The 14,307-nt window shown below is 44.7% G+C and overlaps 1 protein-coding gene across 7 annotated transcripts in view; it reads right to left on the reverse strand.

Annotated features, from left to right (window-relative positions):
• Window positions 1-9,555: 9,555 nt before the first annotated feature.
• ETV6 (ETS variant transcription factor 6) overlaps window positions 9,556-14,307 on the reverse strand; it is a 257,591-nt gene continuing 252,839 nt past the window's right edge. For all 7 annotated transcript variants that reach the window (XM_017975825.4, XM_009003317.5, XM_002752140.6 and 4 more), the window contains one exon: window positions 9,556-13,018. In XM_017975825.4, coding sequence (XP_017831314.1) covers window positions 12,913-13,018 — 106 coding nt within the window. In that variant the 3' untranslated portion in view covers window positions 9,556-12,912. The remainder of the gene's footprint in view (window positions 13,019-14,307) is intronic.

The raw sequence follows: 14,307 nt of genomic DNA on the forward strand, positions 1-14,307 counted from the left end.
AAGTGGCAATTCAGTTAATTAGAAACAAAAGGTCTAAGATACCTCAGTGATTGTCGTTAGGTAATTTTCCCATTCATAATTTCACAGAATTAGAAGACAGAAATGTGGCACTGGAAGGGCAGTGTAGATGTGAGTCGTGGGAAGTATATAGCAGGCAGGAAAGAAGGAAGGGAACTATCTATCGTGTATGGGTTACGATTGTTACCCATTTTCATCATTGATTCATTTCCATAGTGCTTTGAGGAAAATAATTCTATAAGAAACCGAGGCTCCATCCTTAGGTGAGCTGCCTGAGATACTGGTTAGTTGGGACGTAGTGTGGCTGCTGTTCTTCCTGTTGCAAAGGAGGATATTCTCAACCTGGTCATGTGCCCTCTTCTTTTTCTAGCCAAAGGCCGGGTGCGGTGGCTTGTGCCTGTAATTCCAGCATTTTGGGAGGCTGAGGCAGGCCATCACCTGAGGTCAGGAGCTCAACACCAGCCTGGTTAACATGGTGAAACCTGTCTCTACTAAAAATACAAAAATTAGCCAGGCATGGTGGCAGGCTCCTATAATCCCAGCTACTTGGGCAGCTAAGGCAGGAGAATCGCTTGAACCCAGGAGGCAGAGGCTGTAGTGAGCCAAGACGGCGCCATTGCACTCCAGCCTGGGCAATGAAAGCGAAACTCCATTAAAAAAAAAAAAAAAAAAGCAAAAGGCCAGCAGGGAGCAAGATGGTTGGGAGATTCTCATAGCTTGACCCCCTGGCTTCCAAACAGCAAGACTTCTAGCGCCTCATGATGCGGCTCCTCCACATTCAGGGCTCCTTTTTGAAGTGATGTTCAAATTTCCTAGCCCCCAAATTAAACCCAAATAATATTGTTTCGTGCATAGGATAGCTGAGTCAGGACTTTCTTAAAAAGAAAGAGAAAACAAAATCAAAGAGCCCGGCACGCTGATTTTAAATAGAACGAAACCTATGCATTTTCTAAAGCTATTGAGCTGGAACAAAAGCAGATCAAAATATTCTCCGTAAACCTGAGTCAGCCCAATATTTCCCTTGGGTTGAGTCCATTGCCACAAGTAAATATCACTGAGCTCTCAGGTGCTCTTTGAGGCTGAGAATATGGCCTCATGGAGGGAGGGAGGTGTGGTGAGGTTGCCAGGCAGGGACCCAGGCTCAGACAACCTCAAGCTGTGGGAGGACTCAGGGTAGCCCCTCACCCTGCTGGGCCTCTGACCCTTCATCTGTAAAGTGAGGGGGTTGCAATCCTTCCATGATATTCAGACTGAAACAAAATGAAACAAAAACCATGGAAACTTTTTTGTTGAGAAGGTGTCTTTTGGTGGAATCCCCAATGTGTAGAAATGATAAGAGCAGAGCTGCTCTGAGTTGAAGCAGTAGCTGGTGACTCAGTAGATCCAGACTCAATTACAGAAATCATAGCAGTTAATATGGAATGTGCCATGTACTTTTATCAGCACTTTCCCTGTAATAAGGCCTTTAATTCCCACACCCTTCCTGCTGAGGTGGGCACTATTATTGTCATCCTGATTTTACATTTGAGGAAACTCATGCACAACGTGGTTAAGTTCATGGCCTGAGGTCACATAGCTAGTGACAGCAGGTGTGGGACTTGGATCCGGGCACTCTGATTGTAGACTGCGCCTGTGTAAGGATCCATGCACACTGATCGTAGGCTGTGCCTGCGTAAGGATCCAGGCACGCTGATCGTAGGCTGCGCCTCTGTAAGGATCCGGGCACGCTGATTGTAGGCTGCGCCTGTGTAAGGATCTGTGCACACTGATTGTAGACCGCGCCTGTGTAAGGATCCGGGCACTCTGATCGTAGGCTGCGCCTGTGTAAGGATCCGGGCGTGCTGATTGTAGAGTGCGCCTGTGTAAGGATCCGGGCACTCTGATCGTAGGCTGCGCCTGTGTAAGGATCTGTGCACACTGATTGTAGACCGTGCCTGTGTAAGGATCCGGGCGTGCTGATTGCAGAGTGCGCCTGTGTAAGGATCCGGGCACGCTGATCGTAGGCTGCGCCTGTGTAAGGATCCGGGCACTCTGATCGTAGGCTGCGCCTGTGTAAGGATCCGGGCACTCTGATCGTAGGCTGTGCCTGTGTAAGGATCCGGGCACGCTGATCGTAGGCTGCGCCTGTGTAAGGATCCGGGCACGCTGATCGTAGGCTGCGCCTGTGTAAGGATCCGGGCACGCTGATCGTAGGCTGTGCCTGTGGAAGTGTCCTGTGCTGTTGCTCTCAGGCCAGCCAGCCAGCTGTGTTGAGCATCAGTCTATGTCAGGGACACTAAATCAGAAGGGAATAAAGCAGAAACTTGGTACCAATGAACTTCTAGTCTCTGTCTAGAATTCCTGATGTAACTGGCAGAATGAAAGTTGGGCATTGAAGCTCAGACATTGTCCATCAGACAGAATTTTAGGTGGACAAATCTACATCCTTTCCACTTCTGCCCTCTCTCTGATGACAGTTTTGCTCCCCACATAGCATGTGCTGAGATTGCAGGCTGTTCCCCTGGCCCTGAGACCATAACCTCAAAATGTTTTCCCTACAGCTGCCATAGGCTGAAGTTCTGAGACAAAATGATTGACTGTATAATGCTATTTATCAGGAATGAGTGATTTATTTTATTATCTAATTTTGAAAGTCTTTCATACGCTTCCCAAGAGACTGCCTAGTTCAGATATTCATAAAAGGAAAGAGAAGAGGGAATATGAGCCTTAGAACAGTGGAAAACATTTTACCAACATGACAGAAGAAATCATTTTAAAACACATTCTGAAGATATTTTCCATTATAGTAGGCATGGAATATATCTCTATCTTTTATACATGACTGTCATGAATGGAAAGATACTGTCTTTTGAGATGGTTTTAGATAAAGTAAAAGTGTGACTATATTTTCAGTGCATATAATACATTTCTTATTTTGTACATAAAAGTCTCATCATTTTTTTTTGGTTGTTGTTAAGGGTCTTGCTCTGTCCCCCAGGCTGGAGTGCAGTGGTGCAATCTTGGCTCACTGCAACCTCCGCTTCCTGGGTTCAAACCATTCTCGTGCCTCATTCCCCCAAGTAGCTCGACAGATGCATACCACCATGTCCAGCTAGTTTTTGTATTTTTAGTAGAGAGAGGGTTTCTCCACCTTGGCCAGGCTGGTCTCAAACTCCTTAACTCGTGATCCACCTGTCTTGGTCTTCCAAAGTGCTGGGATTACAGGCATGAGCCACCACACCTGGCTAAAAGTCTCATCATTTTTGTTAGTAAAAAATCATTTGCTCACCACCCCAACTAAATACATGTTAATTTAATAGTTGAAGAATAGATCACAGGTGTGTTAAACCATCTCGCTGCTTGGTGTTCCCATCCATCTGATTTCAGTTGGGTCCTTCTCAGGCTCCCAGCTTCATTCTTGAGGCATTTCTTCCCCATCACCCCTTATCCCCTTTGGGAAGCCCTGGGGCCACACAGAACACAACCAAATGCCTACCAATTCATATGGCCTTTATGTTGCTGTGTGGCTTTAAGAATCGAAGACTTGGAGTCTCAGCATCAAATGCGCTTTCGATATCCTAGGCTACAGGTTCAAATTAGGGTCACTGTCTATAAATTGCCTGGAGCCACCTGATGCTGGCAGGGGGTGACCATCAAGGGCTGTGTATTTCTGGGGTTCCTTTTGGGGTGTCCATAGTTTAAAGTATTTCTGAGAGAGTTGTGGTTTATTGAGACTCCCTGGACTGTTGAGAGTCATAGCCCTGGGGAGGCTGCCTGATGAACAGAACGTAGTTGATGATTTCCTGCTGTGATAATTTCTCTTAATGTTTCACTTTTATTAGTATATTATTAGTATATTTTTCTATAGTTCCCATATTTGAGTCCTATGTGCAGCTCCTGAAGACAGTCCCACTTACCATATAACCAGCATGAATTGATTTATGTAGACTTTTTCCTTCTTCTGGTATTTAACAGCTTTTTTTGAAGTAAAATTACGTACCATAAAACACATTCTTTATAAGGGTACAGTTTAATAAATTCTAGTAAATGTATATATTTGTGCAGCCATCATGACTATCCAATTTTAGAACATTTCCATTATCTCCAAAAGTTCCCTCTCACTTGTTGCCATTCAATCCCACTCCCACCTCCATCCCCAGGTAAACACTATCTCCTGTCTTTATAGATTTGCCTTTACTGGAAATTTTATGTAACGGAAACTAGACAACATGTGGTCTTTTGTGATGGGCTTCTTTTAACTTAATATGTTTTTGAGTTTCATTCATGTTATTACAGTATCAGTGGTTTGTTTCCTTTTTGTTGCTAGATAGTATTCCATTGCCTGTTCCACCACAGTTTATCTATTCATCAGTTGATGGATGTGTGGATTGTTTCTGGATTTTGTCTTTTTTGTTTTGAGACAGACTCTTACTCTGTGGCCCAGGCTGGGATGTAGTGGCGTGATCTCAGCTTACTGCAGCCTCTACCTCCCAGTTCAAGCAATTCTCCTGTGTCAGCCTCCCTAGTAGCTGGGATTATAGGTGTGAGCCACTGTGCCTGGCCTTTTTTTTTTCTTTCTGAGACAGGGTCTTCCTCTGTCACCCAGGCTGGAGTGTAGTGGAGTGATCAGTGCTCACTGCCGCCTCAACTTCCTGGGGTCAAGCAATCCTCCCACCTCAGCTTTCCAAGTAGCTGGGACCATGGCATGTGCTAGCACACCCAGCTAATTTTTAATTTTTTTGTAGAAATGGGGTTTCACCATGTTGCCCAGGCTGGTCTCGAACTTCTTGGCTCAAATGATCCTCCCACCTCAGCCTCTGAAAGTGCTGGGATTACAGGCGTGATCATAATGCTGTTGGGTCAGGTGCAGTGGCACACACCTGTAATCTCAGCACTTTGGGAAGCTGAGGCAGGTGGATCACTTGAGCCCAGGAGTTTGAGACCGGCCTATGCCACATAGAGAGACCATATTTTTACAAAAAACAAAAAAAGTTAGCCAGTGTGTGGCACATACCTGTAGACCCAGCTACTCAGGAGGCTGAGATGGGAGGATTGCTTGAGCTCAGAAGTTTCAGGCTGCAGTGAGCTGTGATTGCTCAACTGCACTCTAGCCTGGACAACAGAGTGAGACCCCATCTCAAAATAAAGTAAAATAATGCTTCTACAAATATTTGTATATAAATCTTTGTGTGGACATGTTTTCATTTCTTTGAGAAGATACTTCGGAGTGAAATTATTTGGATATGACAAATTTATGCTTAACTTTTCAAGAAGCTGCCAAATGGTTGTCCAAAGTGGCTGTGCCATTTTACATCCCACCAGCAATGCATGAGGGTTCTAGTTGCCCCACCTACTAGCCAACACTTGGTATTGCCGGTCGTTTTATCATAGCCATTTGTGGATGTGTCATGTTAACTCACTGTGGCTTTAATTTACCTTTCCTTAGTGACGAATAATGTTGAGCATCTTTTTGTGTGCTTAACAGCCATTTCTAGAAGTTCTTTGGTGAACTGTCTGTTTAAATCTTTGACCATTTTAAAATTGGGTTGTTCATCTTACTGAGTTGCGGAAATTCTTTCTATATCTTGGATACAAGTTCTTTATCAGATGACTTGCATATATTTTCTTCCAGTCTGTAACTTGTCATTTCATTTTCTTAATATGGTGTTTTTTGAGGAGCAAGTTTTAATTTTGATGAAGTCCAATTTATCCATTTTTTTCTTTTATGGATTTTTTGGTGTCATATTCAGAAATCTTTCCCTAAACTAAGGTAATAAAGAGTTTCTCTGGCTTCACTCCCATTTAAAACACTTGTTAACATATACCTTGTGCCAGGCCCATGCAAGGGGCTGGTAGTAAACATGTGCATAAAATACTCTACCTTTAGAGAGCTCCAGTAGGGACAGAGGCACATGAGCAATTCATTGCATGGAGGCATTTAGTTGCTTTTACGGAACTGCTTGCGGCTGGGGCACTGAGGCAGCGCGTAGCTCTCCCAGAGGCATCCGAGGAAGCAAAGGTCAACAGGTGGATGGTCTGATATGGGATCTCATGACCAAAATTCTGGTTGAGAGAAAAGGCATAAACACCTCAGAGGACTCCAGGAGGGTCTGGGGAGAAGAAATAGTCTTCTGTTGTCTCAGAAGACACTAAGGAGTCGTTCCTCAGTGGTTTTACTAACAGAAATCTATCATCTTAATCTGGCAGAGACCGAAGGCCTTAATTTAAAAAAACAATAACAAAACAGTGAATCTGTTAAGTACTAACAAACAGGATGATCTGCTTTTAATGTCAACATCTTGGACTGTCTGGATGGATTTGCTCATCTATCCTATCGATGCCTTTGAGAACATCAAGAAGGGCACTGTTAGCTTTCTATCTGCTTTCAGCGGCGATCAAGACTGGCCTTTCTAGAGGCTGCGGCAGTGATGCCTGGAGTTCTCATTGCTTCCTGTAAGAATGATGACCATGAGGCGTCTGGTTAGGAATGTCTGTGTGAAGGTCAGTACATGAATCGCTGTTCCTTCACTTGGTGAAGAGGCTTTTGATCATGTTGTTTACTCTTGATGATGCCCTAAAAAGGAAGAAGCAAACTTCTCACAGAGCAGGACTGGAGCTAGGGACCATTCCAGGGAGGAATTAGCAGAGGAAAACAACAGGAGAGGGGTTCCGTCAGCTATGTGTTATGGTCAGCATCTCAGGGCCTGAGGGAGACTGCACTCTCACTACTCAAAGTGTGGTCCCTGGGGCAGCGCGGCGGCTCATGCCTCTAATCCCAGCACTTTGGGAGGTGGAGGCAGGTGGATCACCTAAGGTCAGGAGTTCGAGACCAGCCTGACCAACAAGGTGAATCCTGCCTCTACTGAAAATACAAAAATTAGCTGGGCGTGGTGGCATGCACCTTTAATACCAGTTACTTTGGGAGGCTGAGACAGGAGAATCGCTTAAAGCCAGGAGGCGGAGGTTGCAGTGAGACAAGATCGTACCACTGCACTCCTGGGTGATAGAGCGAGACTCTGTCTCAAAAAAAAAAAAAAAAAGTGTGGTCCCTGGACCAGCACCATCAACACTACCTGGAGTTTGGCTTGTTAAAAGTGCAGAGCCTCAAGCCCCATCCATAAAGTCGGGTAGAAAACCAGAACTTCTGTTCAGACTTCCCAGGATATTACTGAAGCAAAATCTGCTTTTTTTCCTGAGATCATCTGATGATTCACGAACACCTTCTGGTTTGAGAAGCTCTGCTCTAGCCCAGTGGTTCTAGGGTCCTCTGCAAGTGCCCTGGCTAAATGCTCGTCTGGGCTCTGCTTAATAATTTAGGGGACAGATAGCCAAGGTCAGTTAGCAGATGAGAATGATCCTTTTATTTTTCTTTTTAGATCAGGCTGGTTAGGCAGATAAGTAGGCATAAGTGGATAAATTGCTGTGCTCTGATTTGCAAGGGCAGGTCAGCTGTTAAGAGTTACCCTTTAAAACAGCTCCTCTTTACAGCAAACTGATTGCTTAAAAGGTTTTGAGGAAACAAGACGATGACTTTGGTATGCGATTCTGTGTCCACTTAGCCTCATTCCACAGTGTGTCCACCATTAGGAAAATGCGGCGTTATTGTGAGTACTATTAATGCAAATTAGTTGTCATCACTTGAGTTTATTGTTTAAATTACTGCAAGCCCTTTCATACTAAGATAAAGAAATTGATAGCAGGGACTCTCAAACTCCAGTGCGCATCTGAATCACCCAGAGTGCTTGTTAAAGCATACTAAGTTTCTGATTCAGTTTATGGGGTGGGAACTGATAATTTTCATTTCTAGTAGTTCTCTAACGCTGCATTATAGAAATAGTAGCTTCAAATGCATTTTTAGCACCTCAGAAAATATCCAGACCCTTATTTGATAATGTTCTCTGATCATACAGCATATAGGGCCAAATTTCAGTACTCAACCTCAGGGGGTACAGAGTAACCCGATTAACTTAAATACAGAAGTAAACTAATAACATTTCCTGAGACTGCTGATTTCTTAGACATTTCGAACCTACACCTGATTTGCTAAACAGCAGTGCATTTGCTTTGCTTTCCATTCTTCCCCTTGTTTCCACCCACCTCTGATGGCAGATAGTTCTGGTCAACTTTCTGACCAGAATGTTTGATCTTGAACTTCTGAGTGCCCACTGGTTGGCGGGTGGCTCTGTTGGTCAGGCTGGCTGGGACATTCTGAGCAAGTGGGCTGGCTCTGAGCTGTGTGACCTTCCAGACCATGACAGTCCTGTGTTTAGTCATAGGATCTATCCCAGCCCTTACCCCTTCATCACCTTGTAGGCTCAGCCCTCTGATCTCAGCAGATTTAAGGGGCAATTCTATTGTGTGAGGACCTGGTACTGCTGAGTTCTCAGTGACCTAATAGGACCCGAGCACCACAGCATGGGACCCATGCATCTCTGATCAGGGTTCCTCTTGGCAATTTTTCCACCTGTGGCAGCTGCTCAGGTTGGAATGGTTCACTCTGACCTTTCTGGTGCCACTTGTCTAAAGATCGTCTGCAAACTGCTCTGCAGAGGTGGCTTCCTGCCAGTGAAAAACCATGAATGCCCTTTATACCATAATTGCGTGGAGACAGGATTTACCTCATTGGAGCACCTTGTCTGACTCCATTTCATATTATCGAAAACAGAGACTCTGGACTTCATGTTTTTTATAAAAAATTTATTGAGATGATGTAATTATAGGCTTTTCTTTAAAAATTATTTGCAACTCACTGGCCCTGAGAAAAGGCATTTTTTTTTGTTTTTTTTTTTCTTTTTTGTTACATTCATTTGATTCAGTCCCTTATAAACCCCACACCTCATAAACAAGAGATTAGAAACTAAACAAAAAGGGGAAAAAATGAGAATTCTAGATTCGTTCTGGTTTGCAGGTGGTTGCAGTCACAAAGAGAAATCATCAAGAATGTTCACTTGGCATGTGTGAGAGAGTCAGGGAGTGTGCAGTTGTTTAGTGTTGAAGCAGTTGGGTCAAAAGAGTATCAGGTTAGTCTTCTGTGGGTTTTGGGCAGGGACTATTGTGCCCCCCTCCCACCCCACTGGCTTCCTTGTGTCACACCCTTTACTTCTACTCGGAAGAGGAGCAGGACAAGTCAACAGCCTCTGACTAGCACCAAATGCTTGGGCAAAGAAAACTGCCCTTTTTTCTTGCTGTGTTTTCCCAAATCTTTTATCTTCAGTTTCCTGGGTGGGAATGGGTCAGACAGGGTAAGCCCTGGCTGGATCCTAATCCTAATTCCGTTCTTGGCATCTGTCTGCTCCTAGAGCAAGTCACTTCACCTCCCTGACACCCAGGGTTCTTTTTTTTTTTGGAAAAGGGAGTTCATATTTCAAAAATGTATTCAGACTAGGAGCCTAGGCAGTGAAAGGCGGGAATGGTTGTTACTTCATTATTTCAGTAAATTCTGTCACAGCCATTTGAATTTCAGCTACAGTGACATTCTCATTTGGACAAGATATCAGTATCAAAAGACATTGGACCAGAGGGTTCCAAACATACTGTTGAAAGGAGAAAATTGGTCTATTTTTCTTCTTTTTCTGTGGGGACATGCCCTCCTCCCCAAAGGATTTGGGACATTGGTGATGCCACCTTGAGCAAGACGAAGTCACCCTCGGTCAAGATCTTAGAGTTCATGTTACCTTCAACATAGCGAGTTTAGCCAATTACCAGTGCTTTCTTCTGATAGAGAGGAGATGGCCTGGCTAGCCTGAGATGCAGGAACGAGAACTTCAAGACCCAAGTGACAGTGCACGTCCATCACGTGGCAGGGCTCCTCTGCATTTTCTTCTTCTGACTTCAGATTTGTCTCCTGACAACACCCCTCATCCTTAGTGTTGAAACGAGAAATTTTATGCTGGGTGGATTAGCAGGTACAATAGAAACACTAAAAGCAGGGATTATGGCTGATTGACCTTTGGGTCCCTCACAGTGTTCAGCAGGTGCTTCATCAACGTTTGCTAATTGATCTGAAATCTTTAGGGTTTGCGGTGTGTAAGTACCATATCCAGGTGCTGGCACTACCCAGATCGTCTCACAAAGAACACATAAAGAGGACATTTGCAGTTAGGGAAATTAAGAAATCATTATTGGTAGTACAGATTGATATCCCTTATCTGAAATGCTTGGGACCAGAAGTATTCTGGGTCTTGGAGTTTTTTTTATCTTGGAATATTTGCATATATATAAAATGAGAGATTCTGGGGATGGGCACAAGGTGTAAACGTAAAACTCATTTATGGTTCATATACACTTTATACACACAGATTGAAGCTAATTTTATATATTTGAAATAATTTTCTCTATAAAACACTTGTGTACACTGAACCATCAGAAAGCAAAAGTGTTAGGTATGGAATATTCCACTCATGGTGTTGTAGCATGTTTTGGATTTGGGGGCCTTTGGGGTTTTAACTATTCAGATTAGAGATGCTCAGCCTGTACGTGGATGGGAAATAAGGATTATATTGGAATGAGTGACTTCTATGTCTTCTTCAAGTGGCTGAAGGTATCGTCCTGTCTTACGTATTTTCCTGGGATATTGCTTTAAAACTAGAAATCCTTGGGGCAAAAGGGAATTTCCCTCCATAATTCAACTGTAAGATTCTTTGTACAGTAAGAGGCTGAGTTCTTGCACTTGGGTGAGAAGGCCAGACTGAGAGGCTCTCATTGTAGCAACATGATGCCCTGGTATCTCATTTCATATTCATACAGAGGGATGTGTAAAAATCCCTTTCTCTCTGTTCTTAAAATCTGTGGTTTTCACAACACATCAGGTATTTGGCTTAATCTTTGCATTTGCGATGCAGTACCCATCATCTTACACTCTGAAATAGGGTCACCATGTCCTACCGAACACTCTCAAAACACACCTGCAGCGTGCTGAGATCCGGCAGAATCTCATCACCTTTCAAGCAGACTGAGACCCTCTCGCCTCACACAGAAGATCCCTGACCTCCAGGAAGGTCAAATGACAAGTGCCTGTGACAGTGGGAGCAGGCTGGCTACCCCTGTGTGTCTACCTGTGCCCTGGTAAGAGGCAGGGACAGAGCCAGGCTGAAGACAGCCTTGATCAGCTCTCCAATTCCAGTGTCCTTGAACCATAGTCCATCTATCTGCACCCTAGGTTGGTGTCCTTGTAAGGCCCAGGGAAAATTCCTCGTCTGTGTGACCCAACCTCTGCATGTCTGACTCAATTCAGAAAAGGCTACGGAGAAGCCTGGGGATCTGGCAGCTTCACCTGGGAGCTGCTGCTGAGGGCACATATACATCCCGCAGGAGCTGTGAGTTGCTCCCCCAACTGAGTGGAGGAAACAGGGGGGAACGAGGAGGAGGTGCTTTGTGAGGCAGGTCTAATATGAATTGAAAGAAACTGTACTCCAAATATTGGATTTCTGAGCCCTATAATGGAAGAGTCAATTTAGATGGCTAGAAAAGAGGGAAAAAAAATTCTAAAACAGCTTTCTAAAAATATCTGTGATCATCAAAAATACTAAGAAGCGGCACTCCCTCATTTTACAAGATACCATCGATCTTATTTTGAGGTGAAAAAGTGCCACAGATGGGTCCTTTCTGAGACAGAGCTATGAAAGAAAAAATAATGTATCAGAGGAATTTCCTGTCTGCCCAGGCTGGGCAAACACTGGCTGCAACTGAGACTGCCCTCTGGGATCCTCCGTCTCCAGTGCTCTGTGTCCAGTGGAGACCAGGAAACTTTAGAAAAGGCTAGGAATTGAAGAAAAAAATTAGGTGAGGGCATGAAACTGACCACAAGATGGCCTTTGGAATGGCACAGAGAGTTTTTCTTTCTCACTAGCTTCTGTTACCTGCTTTGGAAAAATAAATCCCCACTGCAGAATATTTTTGCCCAGTTTCTGGACTGCCGGGCCTGTGTGGTCTTTTCATATTTTCCACTTTGCAGCGCTCCCAAGCTAATCCCAAGCTGCCGAGGCCTTCCAATTAACTTGGACAGCCTTCCATCCTTATCTTATGCCTGAGGCGTGTGGCGCTCACAGCCATCTCAGGGACGGCTCTTTGGACTAGCATGTATCTGCAGTACAGCATCTGTGATGATTTGGGCCTCCCTCAGATGGGTGGCCAAATGCTGGGATGTGGGTTCGATTCTGTGCCGCTGGCCGCAGAGCACCCAGGTCACTGATTCTGTTTAGGTGCCAACAATCCGCAAGACTCTCTAAGAGGCTGAACTCTGCCAGAAGGCATCTGCATCTCAATAGCAGGCAGGGAGGGAAAACAGAGGGGACCACGGGAAGAAGAGAGTAAGAGAGAGAAAAAGAGAGCTCTCCTTTTATCTTTTTTAAAAGTATCTTTTTTTTTTTCAGCCAAGACCCAACAGTAACAGGAACAAACCTGATCCACGTGGTAAAAAAAAGAGGAATCTGAACCCCTCTGCAAGTATTCTCTCTCCTGACCAGCTGGGCTTGCCGCACTTTGTGAGATTTGCAAAAAATATATATAATAGATATATATTTCCATAGGAAAACAACATCAGATGTCTTCCCCTAGATGAATGATGAAGAGTCAAACTGCATGTTCTTAAAAAAACGAAAACAAAAACACCATGAAACTAACAACAGTGGAAGGGTGAGGGTGAGGAGTTACAGACGGAGATTCCAAATGAGAAGGAAACCTGACATGCGAGTCCCAGCCTCATGCCCTCCGCCAGAATTCCAGCCCCGCCTTTGCTGGGTGGTTTATCTAAGGTGCTCCAGGGTCCCTCTTGGTCTGCAGGAGAAGTGTCCCTGCCATTTCCGGGTTGCTTCCTTTCCCACTCTCCTTAGCCCGCCTGCTCGGTCACACCTCCAGCAATCCTGGCGGGCAGGGGTTCTCTGGGCTGCTGGCCACTGAGGTGGACTGCTGGTTCCTTCAGCATTCATCTTCTTGGTATATTTGTTCATCCAGCTCCTGGGACTCTAGGTGCTCCAGACGGTCTGTTCGGCCGCTCATGATTTCATCTGGGGTTTTCATAAACCTTTGGAAGAAGAAGTGGAGGAGTTAAGAGATTCCACTTTCCTAAAGCTGTCTTCACTCTGAACTCGAGCCTGTATGTAAAGTAAGCCTCCATCATCTTATACAGCAGGAGTGAACCCCAAGATGAACGCTAACTTAGTGCAAATTAGGAAAAGGTACCCCTTCCTCTGTCTGAAAAGTGGCAAAATGATTATTTAAAAAGACTAGGGCCAGGTATGGTAGCTCATGCCTATAATCCTAGTGCTTTGGGAGGCCAGGGTGGGAAGATAACTTGAACCTAGGAGTTTGAGACCAGCCTGGGCAACATAGTGAGACCCCCACCTCTACAAAAAAAAAAAAAATCTGGATATGGTGGTGTGCATCTGTAGTCCTAGTTACTTGGGAGGCTGAAGTGGGAGGATCTCTTGAGCCTAGGGCCACTGCACTCTAACCTGGGTGAAAGAGTGAGATTCTATTTTTAAAAAAGTCATCTAGGATATCTATAAGGCAGTGAGCACCCTTTGGGACCATGTGGTGCATTACTGTATGACCATACGAGAAAGCCTTGGTCCAGATCATGTAAACATGTTTCTTTCTTTTAGAGAATTAGATTTCACAGACTCATGAGAGTTGTATATCCACTCCATTCCAGACTGTAAGGCCAGGAAATGGTATTCAAAACTTCAAGAGGCAGCAATGAACCCTCTTTAGGCTGCCTACCTTTGCAACCGGGGTGTACAGCAAGCCTCATCTTCCTGTTCAATGGGTTAAACTGGAAGTGACCTCAGTGATGTGTTTTGACCGTGATTTACATGGCTCGGGAAGGCAGCCTGGTTGCAGATATCCCACCTGCCCTGTAGGAGCACCCTTTCCACTCCCCGTCTGTGTCTGCACACCTTTCTCTCCCCATATACTCTGCCCCTGCACCAGATAAACTCTCTTAGAGCTTACTTACATTTTTCTCTCATCACTCCATATGCAAAAGCCTACAATGACCACTCATCCAGTCAAGGATACATCCTTTGGTCTGCCCACCAGGTCCTTCTACCGTATTTACCTAGGAAGCTCTTATTTTCCACTGTTCACCAGTCTGAACCCACTGCAGTCTAGCGGTCTCGGCTCTTGTATAAATCATGGTGCATGCTCTCCTACACATCTTCAGCTTTCCCCTTGTCTGGAATCCTCCGGACTCTTCTCATGAGTTGAGTCCTACTCATTCTTTGTGTTCTGCCTCCTCATCAAAGAGCTGCTTAATGGCACTAGTCCACGATTTCAACACGTAAACGTCCACCTTCTTCAGCACTCAAACAT

The sequence above is a fragment of the Callithrix jacchus genome, chromosome 9 (genome assembly GCF_049354715.1).
Source record: "Callithrix jacchus isolate 240 chromosome 9, calJac240_pri, whole genome shotgun sequence".
Lineage (NCBI taxonomy): Eukaryota > Metazoa > Chordata > Mammalia > Primates > Cebidae > Callithrix > Callithrix jacchus.